This window comes from Bufo gargarizans, chromosome 2 (assembly GCF_014858855.1).
Source record: "Bufo gargarizans isolate SCDJY-AF-19 chromosome 2, ASM1485885v1, whole genome shotgun sequence".
Classification (NCBI taxonomy): Eukaryota; Metazoa; Chordata; class Amphibia; order Anura; family Bufonidae; genus Bufo; species Bufo gargarizans.
This window is the reverse complement of record NC_058081.1, coordinates 17828734-17847659: the sequence shown is the minus strand read 5'-3', so window position 1 is coordinate 17847659 and position 18926 is coordinate 17828734. Positions and strand designations below refer to the sequence as shown.

The following is an 18926-nucleotide window of genomic DNA, read 5'->3' as shown; positions in this document are numbered from 1 at the left end:
CTCAGCTGCTGCACAACCTCTACAGCACAGCGCAGACAGCTCCTGTATGAGAAGGGAAAGCTCAGCTGCTGCATTACCCCTACAGCACAGTCCAGACAGCTCCTGTATGAGAAGAGAGAGCTCAGCTGCTGCATTAACCCTACAGCACAGTCCAGACAGCTCCTGTATGAGAAGAGAGAGCTCAGCTGCTGCATTACCCCTACAGCACAGACAGCTCCTGTATGAGAAGGGAAAGCTCAGCTGCTGCATTACCCCTACAGCACAGCCCAGACAGCTCCTGTATGAGAAGAGAATTCTCAGCTACTGCATTACCCCTACAGCACAGTCCAGACAGCCCCTGTATGAGATGAGAAAGATCAGCTGCTGCATTACCCCTACAGCACAGCCCAGACAGCTCCTGTATGAGAAGGGAAAGCTCAGCTGCTGCATTACCCCTACAGCACAGCCCAGACAGCTCCTGTATGAGAAGAGAGAGCTCAGCTGCTGCAATAACCCTACAGCACAGTCCAGACAGCTCCTGTATGAGAAGAGAGAGCTCAGCTGCTGCATTACCCCTACAGCACAGCCCAGACAGCTCCTGTATGAGAAGGGAAAGCTCAGCTGCTGCATTACCCCTACAGCACAGCCCAGACAGCTCCTGTATGAGAAGAGAAAGCTCAGCTGCTGCATTACCCCTACAGCACAGTCCAGACAGCTCCTGTATGAGAAGAGAGAGCTCAGCTGCTGCATTAACCCTACAGCACAGTCCAGACAGCTCCTGTGTGAGAAGAGAGAGCTCAGCTGCTGCATTACCCCTACAGCACAGCCCAGACAGCTCCTGTATGAGAAGAGAGAGCTCAGCTGCTACATTAACCCTACAGCACAGCCCAGACAGCTCCTGTATGAGAAGAGAGAGCTCAGCTGCTGCATTACCCCTACAGCACAGCCCAGACAGCTACTGTGTGAGAAGCGAAAGCTCAGCTGCTGCATTACCCCTACAGCACAGCCCAGACAGCTACTGTGTGAGAAGCGAAAGCTCAGCTGCTGCATTACCCCTACAGCACAGCCCAGACAGCTCCTGTATGAGAAGGGAAAGCTCAGCTGCTGCATTACCCCTACAGCTCAATCCAGACAGCCCCTGTATGAGATGAGAAAGATCAGCTGCTGCATTACCCCTACAGCACAGCCCAGACAGCTCCTGTATGAGAAGAGAAAGCTCAGCTGCTGCATTACCCCTACAGCACAGCCCAGACAGCTCCTGTATGAGAAGGGAAAGCTCAGCTGCTGCATTACCCCTACAGCGCAGCCCAGACAGCTCCTGTATGAGAAGGGAAAGCTCAGCTGCTGCATTACCCCTACAGCACAGACAGCTCCTGTATGAGAAGAGAGAGCTCAGCTGCTGCATTACCCCTACAGCTCAGTCCAGACAGCCCCTGTATGAGATGAGAAAGATCAGCTGCTGCATTACCCCTACAGCACAGCACAGACAGCTCCTGTATGAGAAGGGAAAGCTCAGCTGCTGCATTACCCCTACAGCGCAGCCCAGACAGCTCCTGTATGAGAAGGGAAAGCTCAGCTGCTGCATTACCCCTACAGCACAGTCCAGACAGCTCCTGTATGAGAAGGTAAAGCTCAGCTGCTGCATTACCCCTACAGCACAGCCCAGACAGCTACTGTGTGAGAAGCGAAAGCTCAGCTGCTGCATTACCCCTACAGCACAGCCCAGACAGCTCCTGTATGAGAAGGGAAAGCTCAGCTGCTGCATTACCCCTACAGCTCAGTCCAGACAGCCCCTGTATGAGATGAGAAAGATCAGCTGCTGCATTACCCCTACAGCACAGCCCAGACAGCTCCTGTATGAGAAGGGAAAGCTCAGCTGCTGCATTACCCCTACAGCACAGCCCAGACAGCTCCTGTATGAGAAGGGAAAGCTCAGCTGCTGCATTACCCCTACAGCACAGTCCAGACAGCTCCTGTGTGAGAAGAGAGAGCTCAGCTGCTGCATTACCCCTACAGCACAGCCCAGACAGCTCCTGTATGAGAAAATAAAGCTCAGCTGCTACATTACCCCTACAGCGCAGCCCAGACAGCTCCTGTATGAGAAGGGAAAGCTCAGCTGCTGCATTACCCCTACAGCACAGCCCGGACAGTTCCTGTATGAGAAGAGAAAGCTCAGCTGCTGCATTACCCCTACAGCACAGCCTGCATCTCAGGAGAATCTTGCCTCCGGCTCCATTGCCATCTAAGCTTCTGAATGCTACAAGCCCCAGCTTTTTCCTAGGCAGGACAATAGTAAGGGCACCAACATTAGCGCACCATTATTTTTTGCAACCGGGTCCCCAACGTTCGGACTAGGTTATTTTCTAGACAGTATGGTATACTATGCTGAGAGCTAGGAGTAGATAGCTAGGAAGTGCATACTGTCTTTATCTTCCGAAGGAGTGTGGTTCTTTTATTGCATTATCTTTATGTTCTTCACCATTGTTCACCTGTTCCCAAATAACTCTTAATCCCCAAAATAACTTTAGTTATTTATCAAGGGGTGGACTGAGTATTTTGACGCCAAAGGTATTTTGCAGAAATTAATGAACCATGCAACGAACCATGCAAAAATAAAAATTGCAAGTTTTCCACAGATATGTCATTTCAGTGCCCAATATGTTGTACCCATCGTGTGCAATCAAAGACACATCACACCTCTTAAATTGTTAGGTGGGTTCTATGCCGTATGGAAATGCCATAGATGTGGCGGTAACTGCTGTCTGGGTGCCCTGCAGGGTTCAGAAGGGAAAGGCCACCTCTTGGCTTTTGCCGTTCAGACTTTGATGGATTAGGTAACGGGCGCCATGTTGCTTTCATACAGCCTCTGAGGCACCAGGGCAGCCGTTTCTTGACAACTATATGTTTTTTATTTTTCTCTTGATGGAGATGTGTGAGGGCTTATTTTTTTTTGCAGGATGGTACTCTTCTGGGGTAAATACGACTTTTTGATTGATTTTTGTTTTGTTTTTATGGGAAGCAATATAAATATGTAGCAGCAACTCTGCCATTGCTTGTTGTGTTTTGTTATTGCGGTGTGCACCGTGCGGGAAAAATGACGTTATTTGCTGGTCGGTACGATTACAAATACTTTTTTTTTGCTACTTTTACACAATAAAAGCATTTTGGAAAAAAATAAATCATGTTTTTGTGACACCATATTTGTTTTATTTTTCTGGCAATGGTCTGAGGGCTCTTTTTGTGGGATGAGTTGACATTTTTATTGGTGTGATGTTGGCGTACATAACATTTTTTGATCACTTGATATTATGTTTTTTGCATTGGTTTTGGCATAGTTTTTAGTCTTTTTTTATGGCGATCACCTGAGAGGATTGATCAAGCGATATATTTTTATAGAGCCAGTCATTACAGACGCAGCGATACCCAATATATATTTTTTTTTCAGTTTTAGACGATAAAAGCATTTACGGTTGCATACAATGTAGTCGGGAGCGGGACAAAATTCAAAATGGGATTTCCACCGCAGTTTTATGGGTTTTGTCTTTACGACTTTCATTCCCTGGGTCAGTACGATTACAAAGATACTCCACATATATACTTTTTCTTGTGTTTTAATACTGAATTTTTTTTAGAAAAATCGATTTTTTTTAATACTTTTTAATTTTTGTCCCACTATGGGACTTCAACTTTTGAGGGTCTGATCCCTTTCTCAATGTACTGACAGTTGTCTACGAGACCCAGCCTGACAATCCATCTGGGCCTGGTGCTGTCCCATACTTTACATATTATTTTTCTCGTCACTGATTCGAGGTAACTGTGCCTCCATCAGAAAACGAGACTGTCCCAAGTCTCGTGGTCTTCTTGCTGTTATTGCAGGTGTTTGGTAGTTTGTCCCTGCAGCCAGACTCTGATGTAATCCGCTCCTCCCTTCTTCCTGTGCCTGGTCACCTTGTAGCTTAAGCTAACCAGACATACGCATGTATTTTCTTGATTTGCATATTCCAATTTATCCAATCTACTTAAATTTTTGTATTTTTTTCATGTCTATTTTACAGTTGCCATCAGACAAGTTCACCCGATTTGTGTGTTTTTTTTTTAAACAATAAACTTTATTGAAAATCCAAATCTATACATTAAAAGGTAATAATAAGAGTATGGCTCAACATCATGACATCCGGCTTATAAGAAACTTGTTCTCAGGTCACGGTAGATCCTGGCTCAGAAGTTCCTCTTCACTGGTTTTTGGGGGGTAATAAAAAGTAAATATAAAATGGCAGCACACAAGCACAGTTGCTCCTAGGGAGTGTGACGAGTTTACTCTGAGGCCATTTTGGCCAGCGCTGAGTGAAGGTGAGAAATGACCACAGAGAAAGTATTGTCAGCAGAGCCATGACCTCTCACTTTTATGTCAGAGACATTGGTGACCTCACATAATTTAAGATGAAGGGCCAAAGACAAGAACCCAAAACCCAGTGCTTTGTAGAGAATGTTTCCCTTTCCTTTTAGAATGTGCCTCCTTTTCCTTGTAGGGCATTCCTCCCTTTTCTTATAGAGCATGCCATCCTTCTCTTATAGAGTCACCCCACCCTTGTAGGACCTGTCCCCCTTTGCTTGTAGAGCATGTGCATCTTACAAAGTGTGACCTCTCTTATCCATGCCCCATCCAAAAACATTATCCTGCTTTATTTAATAGCTGTAGATGCAACAGCATTATGGAGGACATCTCAACACATTCTGGGCTTCAAGCCTATCCAATATATATATATTACTGCGCAAACATTTTAGGCAGGCTTGGAAAAAAATGCCTTAAAAAAAAACGGTGTTATTAGTTTATTTTTTTAATTAACAAAGTGAATGAACAAAAGAGAAATCTAAAGCAAATCAATATTTGGTGTGACCACCCGTTGCCTTCAAAACAGCATCAATTCTTCTAAGTATATTTGCACAAATACAGGGATGTTGAAGGTGTATGATTAACTAATTATACCACATACATGATAATAATCTTCATTTTTATATGGATGTTGAAACAAAGTTGTTCACAGGAACAGCTGAGAAGAGGGCTTGGAACTTGGTGAGGAACAGCCAAACTCTGCTACAAAGGCGAGGTTGTAGAAGACAGTTTCAAGTCGAGGTGATACATCATGGCAAGAATGAGTGCAGCAACAAGACACAAGGTAGTTATACTGGATGGGTAAGGTCTCTCTCAGGCAAATATTTCAGAGCAGACTGGTATTTCAAGATGTGCTATTCAAGCCCTTTAAAGAACCACAACGAAACAGGCAACACTGAAGACCATAGATACAAGGAAAGTTAGTGCAGCAGATCAAAGAAACATCATGCTTAATTCTCTTTGAAATTGCAAGATGTCTAGCAGTGCCATCAGCTCAGACCTGTCAGAAACCAATGGTGCCCAGGTACACCCATTTACTGTCGGAGAAGTCTGTCTAGAAGTGGTCTTCATGGAAGAATTGTGGCCAAACAGCCATACCTTCGACATGGGAACAAGGCCAAGCAACCCAGCTATGCCCGAAAAAATAAAAAATGAGGTGCAGAAAAATGGAAACAGGTGCTCTGGACTGATGAGTCACAATGTGAAAAACTGGGCTGTAACAGTAGACAATTTCTTCACCAAAGGTCTGAAGAAACATAGAATGTGTCGGCAGATAGGAACCATTTGGCCCATCTAGTCTGCCCAATAGTGGTACAATAATGAGCATCAGCAGGCAGCAGTGAAGATGGTGGAGGTTTCTTGCAATTTTGGGTCTGCGTTTTAGCTGAGTTTGGGATTTGGTCAGGATTAATGGTGTGCTCAATGCTCAGAAATATAGGCACATACTTATCCATCATGCAATACCATCAGGGAGGCTTCCGATTGGCTCCAAATGTATTCTACAGCAGGACAAGGGCCTCAAACATCCATCCAATGTCATTAAGAACTATCTTCAACATAAAAAAGAACAAAGAAGTGATGCTATGGCCCCTACAGAGCCTTGATCTCAACATCTTCCAGTCTGTCTGGGATTACATGAAGAGACAGAAGGATTTGAGCAAGCCTACATCCACAAAGGATCCTTTGTTAGTTCTCAAAGATTTTTGGAACACCCTCCCTGCCGATCTCCTTAAAATACTGTGTGCAAGTGTACCTAGAAGAACTGATGCTGAAGGTAAAGTGCGGGCACACCAAGTATTGATTGGATTTAGATTTCTCTTTTCTTCATTCACTTAGCATTTTGTTTATTAATAAAAAATACACTATTGAAACTTCTATTTTTGAAACCATTCTTACTTTGGGGAATTTTCCCACACCTGCCTAAAGGTTTTGTACAGTGTTGTCTGCATATCACAGGGACAGTGGGCATGTTGTACAGTCTGCCTGGTTTAGGACTTTTGTATAGGAAAATACTGGAGAAATGTAGTTCTTGTTGACATCAGAGATGACGTAGTCTTGGGCAGGTCATTTCCCTCTCCTTTTACATCACTTGATGTCTACCTCATCAGGCTGCCTCTTCCTCATCACTTTGCCTCTACATCATAAGCTGGCCTCTATCTCATTGCTTGACTTCTATCTCATCATCTGGGATCTACGGTACCTCACTTTCTCCTCTACATCATAGATTGGCCTCTGTCTGATCCCTCAGCCTCTACCTCATTGCTTGACTTCTATCTCAACATCCACCATCTACCTCATCGATCGGCCTCTATATTACCACCCTGCCATTTGTGGCATTTTGCCAAAAAGTCTGGCGGATTGTGAAACTCCTCGCTTCCCTAATTTATGGCTTTGATGTCCTGACGTGGGGTGATGACTGGAGTTGGGTGTTAACAGCTAATGAGACAAGTTCAGTCCCCAGGAGCCTCGTGGAAGGGCCAGGTGACCATGATTTATCCAGGGACAGAAGAGGAGAATAAGGGCTCATGCTTTATAAATATATAAATAGGTAGAAGTATTGTGTGGGGTGCACAGTGTGTGTGGGCGTGAGGCGCTATGTCTTCTGCTGTGTAATCAGGTTACTCTACATGTGGTCTTCAGTCATTCATGTCCCAGTCTTATACATATGCAGAGTGAAAAGCTGCAGTGTTCGGGCCTTGGCTGTGTAACTCATAACTACGGTCGATACGTCCTTTTCATTGATTTAGGGCTGGAGTCATGTGGGGTCTCAAACTTACATATCCTCTTTGTCTACACAAGGAGAATGAGTCAACCAGTTTACTGTGTATTCATTCTTTGCTCTTCACCACTGTATTTTTATGGAAAAGAGTTTTCTGATGACAGACAGAGGGTCCATGAGCTGAGAACCCTTCTGATATCAAGTCTGGGGGTCCACTCTCTGCATGTGTCACTTTACTTTGACCAAGTGGGGTACCTAGCTGCAACCTCTCAGTGATGACTCTTGTGATGACCATGCACAAGAACACTGATTGCAGAAGCATCTCTGTGACCTCCTCCCATTCTGGGGTTTAGTAGGTCTTCACTTCCTCACCAGGTGTCTCCCCAGCAGGAAATCAAGGTGACTACGGCTCCATTGAATAGCGATATCAGGTGCACGGACGTTCCCATATATATGGATGGACAGTCACTCGATCTCAGATCATCGAGCTGTGAGGGTCGTAGTTATGGGGTAACATCTGTAAGTGGTTTATCATGGGGGTTACGACAAGTGAGGTACATTGTGGTGTTAATACTGATAACACAGACTTGGTGCAGATGATGTTTTGCAGTGGTCTCGAGGGCTTAGTGTCTGAGGGCACAAGGTCCTCCATATTCCTCTTGAGCCCTTATAGTTGTCACAGCTAAAAGTTTTTTTAAATGATGAAGAAGACTTTTTGTCCTTCCTCTTCTGAGCTCCTCAGAAGGACTGAACCAATGTGGTCTATTCCAAGTCTGCTTCCCCCTCATATAGGAGGATTCCATTAAAGATTGTCAGGGGCTCATCAGAATAAGCCAGACGCCCCGTCACCAGGTCAATACAGATGGTGTCCCCGGCATTCAGCTGCAGAATAATGTTGAACACCGCCAAGGCACCAGGGGGCGTCTTGTTTTCCACCAGGGGTTTCTTCTCCAGGCCCTCAGGCTGGTAGCCTGCTGAGTCCACACGTGCAATGCCTGTGTTGGACTTGGAGAGGACGGCTTCAATCTTCTCATCTTGGTAGCCAGTTAAAATGGCGCTGAAGTAGTATCGACCCGCCACAGGTGCGGTGAATACACCTGTCGAGAGAAAGAGGGTGGTGTTATGAGAAGGATCTTTCGTGGTTGATGGATGATGACTGATCCTATTCATTTCTATAGGACTCATGTCACTGATGTCAAGGATCCTACCCAGCCTCCATCAGGACCCATCAATAGCAGGGATATTACTAGAAGTTTCTAAAATGAATTGTCAAGTCTGAATCTAATTGGGTGTTACCGGTCAGGGGCGTGTCCCTGCACAGTCTGACAGCACTGATAAGATAGTGTAAGACTGTGCAGGGAACGGCACAACATACAGTTATATGTAAAGATGATTAAGAATTGATATTGCTAACAAAGAGAGGTCACAGGTCCTCATTAACCACTTGAATCCCAGCACCGTACATGTGTGGTGGAAGGAGGGGTTTTACATATGATGCACGCTTGCAAGCGCAGCGGGCGCCATAGCCGGCGTGTCTCTGCTGTTTCAAACAGCAGAAGCTTGGAGCTAATGTCTGTGACCGGCAACAATGCCAATCACAGGTATTTAACACTTTCGATGACGTAGTCAATGTGACCAAGGCATCTAAATGCCCCAAAAAACATGATAGACATGATTGGATGGAGTCCTATGAAAGGCATGATTGGATGGACTTCTATGAAAGGCATGATTGGATGGACTTCTATGAAAGGCATGATTGCATAGAGTCCTATGATAGGCATGATTGGATGGACTCCTATGATAGGCATGATTGGATGGACTTCTATGAAAGGCATGATTGGATGGACTCCTATGATAGGCATGATTGGATGGACTCCTATGATAGGCATGATTGCATAGAGTCCTATGATAGGCATGATTGGATGGACTCCTATGATAGGCATGATTGGATGGACTTCTATGAAAGGCATGATTGGATGGACTCCTATGATAGGCATGATTGGATGGACTCCTATGATAGGCATGATTGGATGGAGTCCTATGATAGTGACTATTGTATTTCTGGTTACTGGTGTGACTGAATACTGAACCCTCACACATGGTTCCAGTTTGATAGGAGAAAGCCATTACTCACCTGTTGAGGCGTCATAGGCATTTCCATCATTTACCAGCAGTTTGTCAAATCCAATAGTTCCAGGTTCTGTTAATGGATAAGTGAGAGCAGCCGAGAAGGAGATTTGAGGAACGTCAGGTGGCATGCCGATGGGACCTGAAATCGCAGACAACAGAACACGGCCATTTCAGTATGAACCTCAGAATCAGGTGTACTACAGGGTAATAAGCCCCTAGGTAATGTCTGACCCACCCAAATATCTACGGTATATCTGCTGATATCCTGTCCATATATGTAATGATCTAGTGATGATATCTGCTGTTCTCCTGTCCATGATTGTAATGATCTAGTGATGATATCTGCTGTTCTCCTGTCCATGATTGTAATGATCTAGTTATATCTGCTGTTCTCCTGTCCATGATTGTAATGATCTAGTGATGATATCTGCTGTTCTCCTGTCTATGTATGTAATGATCTAGTGATGATATCTGCTGTTCTCCTGTCCATGATTGTAATGATCTAGTGATGATATCTGCTGTTCTCCTGTCCATGTATGTAATGAGCTAGTGATGATATCTGCTGTTCTCCTGTCCATGATTGTAATGATCTAGTGACGATATCTGCTGTTCTCCTGTCCATGTATGTAATGATCTAGTTATATCTGCTGTTCTCCTGTCCATGTATGTAATGATCTAGTTATATCTGCTGTTCTCCTGTCCATGTATGTAATGATCTAGTGATGATATCTGCTGTTCTCCTGTCCATGTATGTAATGATCTAGTGATGATATCTGCTGTTCTCCTGTCCATGTATGTAATGATCTAGTGATGATATCTGCTGTTCTCCTGTCCATGTATGTAATGATCTAGTTATATCTGCTGTTCTCCTGTCCATGTATGTAATGATCTAGTGATGATATCTGCTGTTCTCCTGTCCATGTGTGTAATGATCTAGTGATGATATCTGCTGTTCTCCTGTCCATGATTGTAATGATCTAGTGATGATATCTGCTGTTCTCCTGTCCATGTGTGTAATGATCTAGTGATGATATCTGCTGTTCTCCTGTCCATGTGCGTAATGATCTAGTGATGATATCTGCTGATATCCTGTCCATGTATGTAATTACATAGGGGTGACAGGATTCCCAGACCTTTCTCTTGCTATACAACCTTCACATCCAGATGTCAGTCTCACCTTGTTCTCCTTGAAGTCCTATAAAAGAGGTCAAAAACAAAAAACTTACATATCAGCCAAACACTAACTGTGATGTATGGTCAGGAGATCCTCTAGCAGCTGCTAACAGGATCCACTGTGATGGGTGGCGGTATCTATATGACACAGCTAGCACACAGTCCATATAATGTGATATAGTCTATATGATTATACCAGGAGGACATGGCTCTCATTATTACTTATACTATAGAACAGCCCCAGAGGTGTAATGTATACTTTATCCTCCTATAGTCAGAACTGGGGACATATGGAGGATTTGCACAAACTGTTCCTAAACATGAAAACTTGGAGGCAAACGACCTTTTGTAGAAGTCCTGCATCTGTTTATGTTATAGGGTACATTTAAATGAGTGCCTATATACCTGTACAACTGCACCACCTGACAAAATACAGACATGCACGATGAGTACAGAGATCTGACTCATTAGTGTAACTTCAACATCAAACCTGACCCTAACCCTTTACCAATAACCGTGACCCTTATCATTGACCCCAGCACATGGCCCATAACCATGACCCTAACACATAACCCTAACCTTTGCCACTAGTCCATGGCCCATTCACAATGGTCACATCAGCTCTACAGAGACCTCATCATATATATATATATATATATATATATGGTACTTGCATGTGTAGGGCTCTCACCTGGTGGTCCAACAGGTCCTTCCTTTCCTTGAGCGCCATCTTTCCCAGGTGGTCCCTGTGGCCCCGCTGGACCTTGTGGCCCTGTTCTTCCAATTGGTCCTGGTGGACCTGGCAGACCTGGGGGTCCTAATACAGAAGAATATGGTTACTTTTCATTTTGATTCCTGATATTTAGCTACTATAAGTAACATACAGTCATGTGAAAAAATTAGGACACCCTTTGAAAGCATGTGGTTTTTTGTAACATTTTTAATAAAAGGTTATTTCATCTCCGTTTCAACAATACAGAGAGATTAAAGTAATCCAACTAAACAAAGAAAACTGAAGAAAAGTCTTTTCAAGATCTTCTGTAAATGTCATTCTACAAAAATGCCTATTCTAACTGAGGAAAAAGATAGGACACCCTCACATGTATTCCCTCTTAAATTGGCTCAGATCTCACACAGGTATATCACACCAGGTGCACATAATTAGTAGATCGTTACTCTGCATGTTGAATGAGGCTTGCCCTATTTAAACCTCAGACATTTAGTTTGGTGTGCTCCTGACTGTTGAAGTGAGAGTGAGCACCATGGTGAGAGCAAAAGAGCTGTCAGAGGACTTCAGAAAAAAGATTGTAGCAGCCTATGAGTCTGGGAAGGGATTTAAAAAGATCTCAAAAGATTTTGAAATCAGCCATTCCACTGTCCGGAAGATAGTCTACAAGTGGAGGGCTTTCAAAACAACTGCCAACATGCCCAGGACTGGTCGCCCCAGCAAGTTCACCCCAAGAGCAGACCGCAAGATGCTAAAAGAGGTCTCCAAAAACCCTAAAGTGTCATCTCGAGAACTACAGCAGGCTCTGGCTACTGTTGATGTAGAAGTACATGCCTCTACAATCAGAAAGAGACTGTACAAGTTTAACTTGCATGGGAGGTGTGCAAGGAGGAAACCTTTGCTTTCCAAGAGAAACATCGAGGCCAGACTGACATTTGCCAAAGATAAAGTTGACAAAGACCAGGACTTCTGGAATAATGTTCTTTGGACAGATGAGTCCAAAATTGAATTATTTGGACACAACAGCAGAGGACATGTTTGGCGTAAACCAAACACAGCATTCCAAGAAAAGAACCTCATACCAACTGTGAAGCATGGAGGTGGAAGTGTCATGGTTTGGGGCTGCTTTGCTGCAGCAGGACCTGGTCAGCTCACCATCATAGAATCCACGATGAATTCTACTGTGTATCAGAAGGTGCTTGAAGAACATGTGAGACCATCAGTTAGAAAATTAAAGCTGAAGCGGAACTGGACCATGCAACATGACAATGACCCAAAACATACTAGTAAATCAACCAAAGATTGGCTGAAAAAGAAGAAATGGAGAGTCCTGGAATGGCCAAGTCAAAGTCCAGATTTGAATCCCATTGAGATGCTGTGGGGTGACTTGAAAAGGGCTGTACGTGCAAGAAACCCCTCAAACATCTCACAGCTGAAAAAGTTCTGCATTGAGGAGTGGGGTAAAATTTCCTCAGACCGATGTCGAAGACTGGTAGATGGCTACAAGAACCGTCTCACTGCAGTTATTTCAGCCAAAGGAGGTAACACTCGCTATTAGGGGCAAGGGTGTCCTATCTTTTTCCTCAGTTAGAATAGGCATTTTTGTAGAATGACATTTACAGAAGATCTTGAAAAGACTTTTCTTCAGTTTTCTTTGTTTAGTCGGATTACTTTAATCTCTCTGTATTGTTGAAACGGAGATGAAATAACCTTTTATTAAAAATGTTACAAAAAACCACATGCTTTCAAAGGGTGTCCTAATTTTTTCACATGACTGTATCTAAAACGGCGTCCTGATTATTATATGCCAGACACAGGACGGAGATTTCATAGTAGGCCCCTTCCCAGTTACATCTGCTCTAAGTTGATTCCTACATGATACTCAGTTTCTTAACCCCAGTTTATTATATCAAGGGCAAAATGGGTAGTTTGTAGGTGCATCAAGAAAGAAACTGTCCAATAATCAACAGTGTCCTCCAATCCATGGGTGAACCTACTCTACCAACAGTGAATGGCACTGGCGGGAGTCCCATAGAGACACAAAGCCGAGAGACAAACCTGCTGAACCTGATCGTGATGGTCATAACTGCAGAAACACCTTCAAGCACTCCTGAAAGTCATTAGTCATATACCAGGGATTTCTATGGACTACATGAGGGTACAGTTGTATGGTGTCCTCTCAATGTACAGTAGGCACATCTTTCATGTACAGTATTTTGGAGTAATGTATGTGCATAGTTGACAACTCTCTTTCACGTGCTCGGATGGTGGGTGTATGACTGAGTAAAGTACACAGGCTGACCCCATCCCTGACTCAATAACTACCCTCCGCCTTGTCAACAGGGTAAAAAGTGCCAGCATAAACAGATTGTGCATCTGACTGACAACTGGAATTATGACCAGATTTGGAGAAGGAAGTGCACCATGTTTTTCCTAGTGATATCCATGTGAGTGTATGGTGAAGAGACTCTACTTTGTCCTTCTCCCCAGATCAGTTATACGTTATAATAACTTTTTTCTGTCTTACCCATAAAGTCCTGGACAGTGAAGTTCTGGAACTCAGAAGAGAGGATCAGCATGGAGTTGTTCAGATTATTTAGTCTGCCATTAATGTTGTTGAGCTGATTATTGTGAAGCTTATCAAACCAGGCGGTGTGGGTCCTGAGAGTGCTGTTCACCTCCTGCACACAGTTCCACAGGCCAGAAACATGCTTGTTGAGGGATTCCTTGATCTTGTGCAAGCTACCGGAGACTGTATCAAGCTTGAGGCACACGTTCTCCAGCTTAGAGACTCTGTCCTCCAGTCCTCCTGAAGAACGCCTGCACTCCTGGGTCTCCTCCATTACCATGCTGCCAAAACTGTTGATTTCTTTTTGGAAGAGGTGGAACCTCTCAGTGTTGTCTTTGATGTGCTCAGTCACCTCCTCCTGAAGTTTATTAATCTCCGAGATGAGTTTGTGCTTGGTTGTCCCCAGGTCATGGATATCCGTCTCATGTTTCTCCACACTTTCTTGTAGATCTTTCACACTGTCATTTAAGGATGAGAAGGTCACAATGATGCTTGAAAGTTCTCCCTGTAAATCCTTCAGATCTCCACTTGAGCTTCCTCCAAAAACGGTAAAGCCATCAAGAGGCTTATTGGAGCCGCTCAGGCCCTCTTCAGCTTTCCTGTGAATAGCCTGACATGTGGCCGTGCACTCGTCCACCTGCTCCTTTAGTTTGCCCACTTCCTCTTGCAGGTTGGAGCACACCTGCCCGCAGCTCCTGTAGTCAAACTGTATCATCTTTTTAAGAGTGGCGATATCATTCTCCATGTCTAGCAACTTCCCGTTAGTGTCATTCTGATACTGAGCTATGTTCACATCAAACCTATCCAGATCATCCAGGATGGTGGCTGTAAATCTGTCCTGGGAATCTTTTAGGTCATTGAATAACTTTGTGAAGGACTCACCGCTGGCGTCAACAAATATCTTCACATTGCCGAGCTCATCATCCAAGTCGTCAAGTGTCCCTTGCATCTTGCTGCCTGATTCTGTCAGCTGAGTGATACCAGAATGGACAATCTGGATTTGGACAGTGTTCTGCTTCACCCTGTTCTCTAAGTCAGAAACAACTTGGGTCACGTCCGAATTCTGCTTGCTGCACTGGTCTCTGCAATGGTGGACGGAGCTTGTCACCTGGCTGCTCAGGATCTGGACATCTGCACCAACTTTTCTTATTTGATCTTCGTTCTTTCCAACCCGATCTTTTAGGGAGTTAATATCATTAGAGAAATCCAGCATCTTTTGCTCAGTCAGGTCTCGGAAGCCAGAACTGTTGCCCAGCTCTGTGAGCAGGATGTTGATTTTGTAGTCATTGCCTTGAATACGATTCTTCAGATCATCTTTCAGTTTATCAATCTCATCCTCAAAATAATTTTTCATCTCATCTCTGTAGTGGTAATAATGTTCCTCTAAGGTCCTCTTTGTAGTGTTCATTCGCCCTTCAATGTCTGACAGGCGGCTGTCGAGCTTAGTGCCGACATGGCTGATCTCATTGTAGTTACCTTCACCTAGTTCCTTGTCTAGACGGACGGTTAGTGCAACCACAGATCCAGACAAGGTGTCTCCTCTCCTTTCGGCCTCACCTACTCTTCTGCGCAAATCTGCAACTTCCATACAACAATCCTTTGGCAGCCGTGTTGTCAGCTCCACCACATGCGACTGGATGTTCTGCACAGCTTCTTTGTTTCTCTGGTCCACAGAATTGATAAGTTTCTCCAGCCCCCGTATGCGGTCCCTGTCTTCATTTTGTCGATCACGGAAGCCCTCCACTCCCGAGAGGCATGCAGAACATGATTGCTGCATCCTTCTTTCCACTTCTAGTAAGATGTCCCTTCTGAGGTCTGTAGTGGTCTCAGAGCTGCCTGATGGCTTGTTGTGGTTCAGGTTTCCGAGCTCTTGATCATGGTCCTTCACCTTCCTGTCCAAGTTTGTCAGAAGGGTTTGAATGTCATTGAGTTTTTCCGACATGTCAGAATGGCTGGAGGCAGAATCTGCTGGCTGCTTCCCATTTAACACATTTTCCACAGTCAGACGAATCTCAGACTGAAACTTCTCATTCATCCCTTGCAATGAAGATTGTAAACTCTGCAGTTCCTTGGTCAGACGTTGCACCTTGTCCTCCAGTTGCTTCATTTTTTCAGAGTCTCCTTGACCTGACAGAAACCACATGAGAGTTATTCAGAGAGTATTATGATCTGGACTGCCACATACAGTGCCTATTCCTATAGAAAGTTAGACTGACCCCTGGTAGTACCTCATATTGGGAGAGTTTCTTGATGACCACATATTAGGAGGATTAGAAGCTTGAAGAGAAGACAGAACCCACAGAGAAACTGCAAAGAGCGAAAGAGAAAGTGAATTGTAAGAACGTACAGATCTAACAAAGATGGGAGCTTGTATACAAGCCAGGACCCTGATAAGAAGAGAGCCCAGTACACAGGAGATAGGTGACAAGGTGGTCACACGAGTAGACAGCTGAGGAGGAGGTCATGGAGGTCTATCTGCAGCCATGGGGCAATGTGTGCAGACAATGATCAGCAGATCTCAGAGCAATATCAGAAGTAGAGACCATTTACTGACTAAAAGTGGAAATTATATCTGGAGGCCACTTGTACCTGAGACAGAAGTGAGACATGGGGCGTCATCCAATCCCTCGTAGTATTAAGCTGCCCCTCTTCACATGTACCACAAGAAGTGTGATAACAAGGAGAGAATGAAGACCCAGGACACATGAGATCTGACAACCTCCCACTACATGATCTGGGCTGCTGTATGACAATTATGATTCTCAGAGTCTGAATATAAAATACAATACAGGAGTCACCAATACAAAGAAGTAGGGCACAGAAGGGGACGTCCAGGGAGCATCGGAGGGGAGTCAGGGCAAACCAGAATGGGGATTCACCAGAGCATAGCAGTGAATGTCAGGAGGGTACATAAGGGGAAGACCAGGGGAAAATAGAATGAAGAGTACTAGGAATGTAGAAGGGGTTGTCAGAAAACCACAGAATGGGTGTCAGGGGAGCACAGAAGGGGGAGTCAGGAGAACAAAGAAGGAGCAGTTGGGGAGAATAGATGAGGGAGTTAAACGAGCACAGACGGTTGCAGTTGTAGGAGAACCAATGGTTGGAGTCAGTGACGGACTGGGGTACTTAGGGCCCACCAGTGTAACTGATTCTGGGGGCCCACTTTAGGGCTCCTGCACACTAACGCATTTTTTTTCCATGGGGCCGCAAAAAAAAAATGACTCTGTGTGCATTCCGTGTCTGTATGTCCGCATGGCCGTTATGCAAAATAATAGAACCTGTCCTATTATTGTCCATATTACAGACAAGGACAGGACGGTTCTGTTAGAACCTGGCTGTTCTTTTCCGCATAATGTGGAATGCACACACCCGGTATCCATGTTTTGTGGATCCACAATTTGCAGACTGCAAAACATCCAACGGTCGTGTTCATCAGCAGCCAGTGTCCTGACAACAGGGAGGGCAGACATGTTCTCTCCTCCTTCACTGCCAGCAGCTGGGAAGTTTAGAAGATACTGCGGGGCCTCCTGTAAAATGTACACCAGTAGGAGGCTGCGTCACTGTGCGATACTGCCACCTAGTGGCTACAATAATTATCTCTCCTGAGAAAGAAGAAATAATTACTCCTCCATCTTATCTCCGGGCGCAGGAGACTGGGAGCCTACCGAGGAATCCCCCGCCTCCCCGGTGGGCCAGACCGAGCCTGGGTGGAGTCATGAGATCACAGTGGAGGGGGTCCTCGGAGCACAGAAGAGGGAGTGAAGGGAGCACAGGGGAGCAGAGAAGGAGAAGGCATGGAGTCTGGGTGTTAAAGGAACATAGAAGGGAGTGTCAGGATAGAACAGAGGTGAGAGTAAGGAAATTGCACCAAATTATCACCATGCAGTAAAGGTTGAATCTCTTCAGAATTGCTTTGGTCAGTAGTGGACACCATCTGATTGTATTCCTAACCTAGAATAGGTTGAACATATTATTAGCAGTACTTCCACATACAGGGTTGGCACAGTAGACTTACCCTCACCTCCAGATCCACTTAGATGACTTCCTCCACTGGATCCAGAAAAGTTGGGTCTTACAGGTCTTGGCCTTGGTCTAGTGGTTGTAACCTGTGCTCCATTTGCTGGTCCCTCTGTGCAGTCATCTCCTGAATATCCATGACAACATTTCCATTCCATGTCTGACACGGTCTTGTAGGCTATTTTGTATCGGGGTCGCATGTAGCTGCGGTACCTGAGTCGGGATGGGAGACATGATGAATAATGGAAGATTCTAATGTAAAAGCCAACTTTTCCAACTTTTTTGACAAGCACCAAGACATCCTATGGAGTAGTACAGATCCTATCATACCCTGTGCTGAGACCATGTCACCTTAGTGGGAGCAGATACAAGTGAGACGCAGGGGCAGGTAAACTTAATATATATCTGCGATACAGTAGTTACTTTAGGAGCATATTACTAGAAATACATTATAAGTGCTCAACTCAGAGATGACTACACCCTCACAATGTCCAGAACACTCCTAGAAAGACCTTCAGTTCTTATAAGAGTCGGCTAGTCTCTTTCACTGCCAGAGAGTAGAATGAGGCAGAGGAGGAGAATAAGAACTGAAGCATTGGGAAGTAGAGGAGGACACGGGTCCCAAGAGGAAGAACATGACCTAGAACTGGAGGGGAAATAGTACAAAGACTGGATCATAAGAAGAACAGCAACCAGAGCAGGAGGAAGAGTACAGGGACCAGATTAGAAGAAGGAGAAGGACAACCAGAACAGGAGAAGGAGAACAGCAATAAGAGCAGGAGGAAGAGAACAGCGCCGAAAGAGAAGAAAGAGAGCAGGTTCTTAAGCAGAAGAAAAAGAACAGGAGAACAGCAGAAAGAGAACATCGACCAGAGCAGGAGGAAGAGACTAGAGACTGGATCAGGAACCAAAGCAGTAGAAAGAAATCAGCAACTGGAGCAGCAGAAGGAGGACAGCAACTGGAGCCAGAGGGGTAGAGTAATCAGGAACTGAATCAGAAGAAGGCTAAAAACAACAAGAGCAGAAGGAAAACAGTGATCAACGGAGAAGAATAGCAACCAGAACAGCAACTGGGGCAGGAGAGTGGTGATTCTAGCAGTAGGAAGAACAGTGACTGGAGCAGGAAGAGGAAAACAGGGACTATAACAGGAGGAGAAGAATAGCAACTGGAGCAGGAGAACAGTGACCTGAGCAGGAGAATAGTGACCTGAGCAGGAGA

General features: G+C 44.8%; 1 protein-coding gene across 3 annotated transcripts in view; it reads right to left on the bottom strand.

The window, feature by feature from the left end:
• Positions 1 to 4066: 4066 nt before the first annotated feature.
• The window catches only part of EMILIN1 (elastin microfibril interfacer 1), a 32231-nt gene continuing 17371 nt past the window's right edge, over positions 4067 to 18926 (bottom strand). The window contains exons 3-9 of one of the 3 annotated variants that reach the window (XM_044278686.1): positions 17706 to 17920; positions 13649 to 15817; positions 11086 to 11211; positions 10399 to 10416; positions 9226 to 9360; positions 7837 to 8188; positions 4067 to 7798 (exon numbers count right to left, since the gene is read on the bottom strand). In XM_044278686.1, coding sequence (XP_044134621.1) covers positions 7854 to 8188; positions 9226 to 9360; positions 10399 to 10416; positions 11086 to 11211; positions 13649 to 15817; positions 17706 to 17920 — 2998 coding nt within the window. In that variant the 3' untranslated portion in view covers positions 4067 to 7798; positions 7837 to 7853. Of the gene's footprint in view, positions 8189 to 9225; positions 9361 to 10398; positions 10417 to 11085; positions 11212 to 13648; positions 15818 to 17705; positions 17921 to 18926 lie in introns of all 3 variants that reach the window. The other 2 variants (XM_044278687.1, XM_044278685.1) reach the window with 2 other exon arrangements.